Source organism: Solanum lycopersicum, chromosome 10 (genome assembly GCF_036512215.1).
Source record: "Solanum lycopersicum chromosome 10, SLM_r2.1".
In the NCBI taxonomy this organism is placed as follows: Eukaryota; Viridiplantae; Streptophyta; class Magnoliopsida; order Solanales; family Solanaceae; genus Solanum; species Solanum lycopersicum.
In genome coordinates this window covers 47,090,493-47,097,030 of record NC_090809.1, presented here as the reverse complement: position 1 = coordinate 47,097,030, position 6,538 = coordinate 47,090,493, and the positions used below count along the sequence as shown (strand labels likewise).

Sequence of the window (6,538 nt, the reverse complement as noted above, 5' to 3'; positions counted from 1 at the left end):
GCAATCAGAAACTCCCGAAATTTCAGTCGTGAAAAATTGACTAAGACTTAATCGATGGACTAACCCCGTAGGTCAGACGAAAGTCCGTAGTATGTGACCATTGATCCAGACCCCCGTTCACCCATTCTCTGAGAAGAGCTATGAATTACCAGCACGGTCCATGGGTGGAAAATTTGCAGAAAGTTAAGGGGAAATGAAGTTTTTTAAATTTCAAATGGTCAAAACTGTTAGCATTAAATGAATTAGGTATCCATTACCTCTCCAAAGATGGATAATTTAATTATATTTCTATATCCACCGACTTTTCGATATTAGGATCTCCGAGTAAAATGTTATGCCCATTTTAGTAAAGGTTTGTAGAATAGGCCCTAACGACGGAACCAGCGATGGGGCATTGGACAGACGATGGACCATTAGTCATGGACGTCGTTTGGCCCGATAGAAACTCTCTCAGGGGTCTTTTTGATCTTTCCCACTCGGTTTAATCCCTAAGTTATGTCATTTTGACCCATTGGGTCCCTAGTTTTCAGTCAGATTATTGATTCTCTTATCATGATTAAACATAGGGTTTATAAAAATTTGATAGAACATCATGATTTAGTTAAATATATGTTCAGAATAAAATTATAATGTTATTACTAAGAATATAGCATGAATTTCTGAATCCTAGCTTTGTGTTTCTTTAGTTCTTGAATTACACATGCTAGGTCAGATATTTCAGACTCATTATATGTGACGACCCAAAATGGGTCGTGAGTGGCACCCACCTTTAACCTACTAGGTGAGCGAACAAACAAATATAAACCCCAACATTTACCAATAATTCAACAATAATGAACAAAATATAATGCGGAAGACCCAAAACATATTAATATAACTAAATAAATAATCTTCTAAGGTTTATCAATTATTATCCCCAAAATCTGGAAGTCATCACACCAAGAACATCTTTCCTAAAACTACCAAATGTAAGAGTATTTAAGAAAACAAAACAAGTAAAAAGATGGTGCATGTACGAAATTCGAAGACATAAAGACGTGAAGGAGAGAATCCAGCACGATCTAGGAACAATAGCTCACCCGAACTCTAATGTGTTGAAGACTTGCTTGAACTGAGGGCGAGTCGAAGTCGATGGCACACTTGCTGCACTCCACAAAATGACAAGGAAGAAAATACAAGTAAGGGTCAGTAACAGGAACACCTACTGAGTAAGTATCATCGGCCAACTCAAAATAGAAAGCAATATATACTGAATAATAATATAAAATCAACTACAATACTTAACATGTGACAAGCAACAATCATATGAACCATTGACAACAACACTATATTAGGTACACCATCAATCACCACATTAAAAACACCTATGAGGACTCATGCCTCCACGACATACTCATTTGGGAACTAGGTTCTTTGAAATTGAATATATTAAGATAATTCAGGATTCCTTTTCTTTAATGTTATCGTGTCGAAACGTGACACTCCGATCCCATATACTATGTCGGAACGTGAAACTCCGATCCCATAATATCGTGTCGGAACGTGACACTCCGATCCCATAATATCGTGTCGGAACGTGACACTCCAAACCAATTATCTCATTATTTTATTTCAGCAAGCCTTCTTTATTCAAGGCGTCAGTTTAATAGAGAGGGTTCAAGATTAGAAATCCAACAGTCTCCTTATATTAGGCCAACCACAAACCACACAATCAAACATTCAACCACACAATCAAGTATATAGGAGACTTTACAACATTAATCAATACATATCGATCGCTATTAAGAGTTTATCTATCACATAGAAATCAACCATAACCTACCTCCACCGAAGAACAGAAACAAAGCAAGCTACCTCTCCAATGCCTTTGCCTTCCTCAGTGCCTATGAATCTTCTCGATCTGAAGTCTAAGTCGCTTGCTTTCTTCTTTCGTTCCCTTTCCCTCGCTCGTCCCCCACCTCTATTCTTTTTATTTTCCTTCTATAGATTCTTTTTACCCTAATTATCATATAATCGATTATGATAAAGTAACCCACTATTTATTTCCCTACTATCATCTTTAACCCCCAACTAAATAAATTATTAAAATTCCCCCACTAAATTCAAAATTATAATCATGAATAGTCCGAAACACCCCTTTAAAATTTAGAAGAAGTCTGACACCGTGTGGGGTTACGAAGATTGTTACGGCCCATCGTACCTATGATGGTCCGTCCTGCAGGTCCATCACGAAGTTCAGAGAATTAGTTCCAGTACCCAGATTCCAAGAGTTGAAGTGTTTTGGAACGAAGACGCTCGACGGACTGTTGTGCCTATGACAGTTTGTCATACTTGTCGTCGAGGGTAGTGAAGGGAGCAGCAAGATAAATTTCACAAGTATGGGACGACGGAGTCAATGACGATCCGTCGTGACCACAACGATCTGTCACATGGTCTGTCGACCCAGTAAGTATTTATCAAAAAAATTCTACTGTTCAAACCGACTAATTGGGTTGTTACATAAGATACCAATTTACCCATCGTTCGTCCTCGAACGATCATATGAAGAAAAGGGGAGGTCGAGAAAGAGTACTTGAATTTGTAAAAAGATGTGGATATCTTTCCTTCATCTCGACCTCACTCTCCCATGTGGACTCTTCAACTGGCTGATCCTTCCACTGAACCTTGATAGATGCAATCTCCTTTGATCTCAACTTGCGGACCTCCCTATCTAGAATAGCAATAGGCTCTTCCTCATAAAACAGTTTCACATCAAAAAGAATTAAATCCCAACGAATAATATAATTTCCATCACCATGGTAGTTTTTTCATCATAGACACATGAAATACCGGGTGCACTCCTGACAACCCTAAAGGCAATGCCAATTCATAGGCCACATCCCCCACGAGCTTCAGAACTTCAAATGGACCAATATACCTCGGACTAAGCTTACTCCGCTTACAAAACCGCATCACACCTTTCATCGGTGAAACCTTCAACAATACTTGTTAACCCTCCATAAAATCCAAGTCCTTAACCTTTCGATCTGCATATTGTTTCTGCCTACTCTGAGCTGCTAGAAGCTTCCCCTGAATGAATTTTAGTCTATCTAACGATTCCCTCAAAAGATCGGTACACCAAGCCCTCACCTAAAATGCATCAAACCAACCAATGGGAGACCTACATCTCCTCCCATAAAGTGACTCAAATGGGGACATATCCATGCTTGAGTGATAGCTATTATTGTATTAAAATTTTTCTAAGGGTAAGAATTTATCCCAATGACAACCAAATTCTATCACACATGCATGATGCATATCCTCAAACACCGAATCGTTCGCTCAGACTGACCATCAGTCTGAGGGTGAAATGTAGTACTAAGATCCAACCTAGTACCTAATTCAGCATGTAATGTCCTCCAAAATATAGAAGTAAATTGCGTACCTCTATCTGATATGATGGAAAGTGGAACTCCATGCAATCGAACAATTTATGAGATATCGAGTTTGGCTAACTTCTCTGCATTGTAAGTCATCTTGACTGAAATGAAGTGAGCAAACTTAGTTTACCTGTCAACAATTACCCAAATAGAATCAAACTTACCCAATGTCTTAGGAAGACCAACCACGAAATCCATTGTAATTCATTCCCACTTCCGTTCAGGAATGGGCATTCTCTGAAGTGTCCCTCCGGGCCTCTGGTGTTCATACTTTACCTGTTGACAATTCGGGCACTAGGAAACAAAATCAACAACGTCACGCTTCATATTTTCTTTACGTAGACAAAGATATTATACTGTGATAACAAATAGCATATTCATTCATGTACATGTTTTTAATAGTCTTGTGGTTAATAATATTCGAAATAGATTAGACTGTACATTGACCAATCAAGATTATTAACCTTATAAATAACTTTGTGCCACAAGATATCAAAACAAGTGCTGATCTTTTTCTTTTTCCTATTTTGGTACCAAGAAATCTCGAGGGTTATTGGCACACAATTTAAAATTGACGAATAATTAGCCCGCCATTTTATCATTTTCCACTTAAAAATAAAGCTTTTATCTATGTATATGAAGTGTGCCTGACCCACATATCACATGCTATGCTCTTACCACTAAACCAAAAGACTAAGCCTCAAAAAATAGGTCTTTTGGTCAATAGAAGATGCTTTTCATTAGACACTACACAAGCATTAATTCCCCGTCCTCAAAATAATATTTATAAACAAATTTAAAGAGGACCAGAGTTTCCATATTGAACTCCCAACACTAGCAACTATTTTGCCAGAGGGGAGAGTTCAACCTTAAATCCTCCACAATTTAGGGTTCAACCCACTACCCCAACATTGAGAATTCATTGAATAACCCATTCTTTCAATGAAAAATATTGTTGATTGTGTTCTTTAACAAAATCAAGGTAGCATTATTGGAATTGTTTTAATCACTTCCTTGTATCACACTCTTATTTGTCACGATTATATTGCTCGAATAAGACATATTTGGTTCAGCAATATGTTGCTGAAAATTAGCATTTATTGTTCCAAGTGCATCACTAGTCGCATTTTTAGCCTATATATAAGACAACGTTGTACTACCTAAATACGTGTTTGTATTTCCTGAATTCACATTCAAATTGTAGTCATTAATCGTCAAATTTCCAATACCTATATCAAACATTATTTTTCTATTTGTGTTATTTTATGATCTACATGGAGTTCAAATTTGTTTAGGTTCAGTGTTAGGTTCATTTACCCACACACCAAATTTGTTTCAGTTCAGTGGTTGGTGAGTTGTTTACATGTTAGTATGTGAAGTTCTTGAAAAACATTGTTGAATTCATGTTGGTTCAGTTGTGAAATGCCTAGTGTTGGTTTGATTCATAATTTCAGGTTGTTTTTTGAGTTTAATCTATTGGGTATTAAGGGTACTAATGTCCTATGTGTTTGGGGAAAAACCCATGGAAGTTAAGAGGGTTTAGGCATGAAAAATGAAGGTGCAAGGTTGGAATTTTGTAGTTGGGGCATTGCCTGCCAAAGCGCCACAAAAGTTCTTCTCTTCTCTGGCCTGTGACGCATCGTGAAAATCTGAGAGCCATAGAAAGTTCTTTAAACTACGAAGGTTGTAGCCGCGCGCCTCAGAGAGCGCTAGTTACGTTAGTTCTCGCTATTCATCCTCCACCTTTTCGTACTAATTCTTAAGTGAAGTATCTATGTTTCTTAGTTTATTCCAACACTCTAAGGTACATCTAAATATCATAAAATTATCATTGAACATGAGATCTTGAACCTTGATCCATAATCTATTTTAAGGAAATTTAAGATCAAAGTCAAAGAACTTAAAAGTCAAATCTACAAGTTTAGAATCTAGTCAAAGTTATTTCTAAAAGTTTTCAAGAGTTTTTAACAAACTTTTTAACTTTTTTTGAAGCTCAAGTTGCAAATTAAGCAGAGAGTAAAGAGTTGAGTTCATTTTCTCAAAATTTATAAGGGAACTAAGTATTCTCTAAAGGTTACAAACCTTTTCTATTTCGAGAAAGAAAGGATGATGAGACTTCCAACATAGCATTTGGCTATTTTTAGTAAAGAGGAAACTATGATTTCCATGAGATCTTTTAAAGTTAAGTTTAGGTAATTACATCAAACAAGAGAAGAAATTGTTTTAAAACTATATGAGCTAAGTATTTTTTGAAGTAGTATTGAGTGAAGTTATTCTTGGGTTAAGCAGAGCGAAGATAAGTGTTCCTTCTAAAACTTTTTCAAGCTTAAGTTTTTTTAACATCTCAACTCGCATAATCATGTATTCAATGTAGTGAGGCGAGTTGGTCTTTATCTTATTATGATACAGACTAGGATCATCATCATCCAGTGCCTCTTTGATCCAACAGAACAGTCAGAGTAGGTCTTATATTTACTTGGAAATTAGAGAAAGGGTTAGAGTGGATTGTTAATTTGGTTTTTATGGTGGATATTTATGTTTATTGGTTAAAGTCAGGGAATTTTTGAGCCAACCTAAAAAAGTGGAATATTTTTAGCCTAAACACAAAAAAATTCAAAACAGTAACTAAAATTAATAATTAAATTTAAAAAATAACACAATCCTAATTTATGAAATTTTTCATACTCATTATTTTCATTCGAATTCTTCTTTTTCCTTTAAAAAAATTCATAATTTAAAATATTTTAATTGCTAAATCGAAAACCCAAAAATAGATACATATTTTTTCCTTTTAAAAATTTTGTAATTCAAATTGAAAATCCAAAAAACTTTTAACAAATGAAAAATAAAAACATTACAAACTTAATATTAAACGTCCACTAAAAATTAAATCACACTTTTTATAAACTCTGTTTTATAGAAAATTAGCGATTATATCAATATAACAATTACAAGATTAATTTATCTCTCATATGGGTTAAAATTGATTTATTTATCCTGAAATGAACATATATTGTAATATATTTTAATACAAGTATAAAACTAAACAAAATTGACTATAATACTCCGTGTCTCCCTTGAACTGTGGAAGTTTAATTTATTATATCTATATTACATGT

General features: G+C 35.2%; 1 protein-coding gene across 1 annotated transcript; it reads right to left on the bottom strand.

Moving 5' to 3' along the window:
* Window positions 1-2,537: 2,537 nt before the first annotated feature.
* LOC138338875 (uncharacterized) lies at window positions 2,538-2,964 on the bottom strand. Its single transcript, XM_069289958.1, has 2 exons — window positions 2,830-2,964; window positions 2,538-2,732 (listed from the first exon to the last, which is right to left on the bottom strand). The coding sequence occupies exons 1-2, from the start codon at window positions 2,962-2,964 to the stop codon at window positions 2,538-2,540; spliced, it is 330 nt and encodes a 109-aa protein (XP_069146059.1).
* Between the last annotated feature and the right edge of the window lie 3,574 nt (window positions 2,965-6,538).

Excerpts from the sequence above, each read along its gene's own strand:
- LOC138338875 (XM_069289958.1), bottom strand. The coding sequence starts at position 2,964 with ATGAAAGGTGTGATGCGGTTTTGTAAGCGGAGTAAGCTTAGTCCGAGG. Across the intron at positions 2,733-2,829 it reads GGTTGTCAGGAGTGCACCCG|GAAGAGCCTATTGCTATTCT; the intron begins GTATTTCATGTG and ends CTGTTTTATGAG.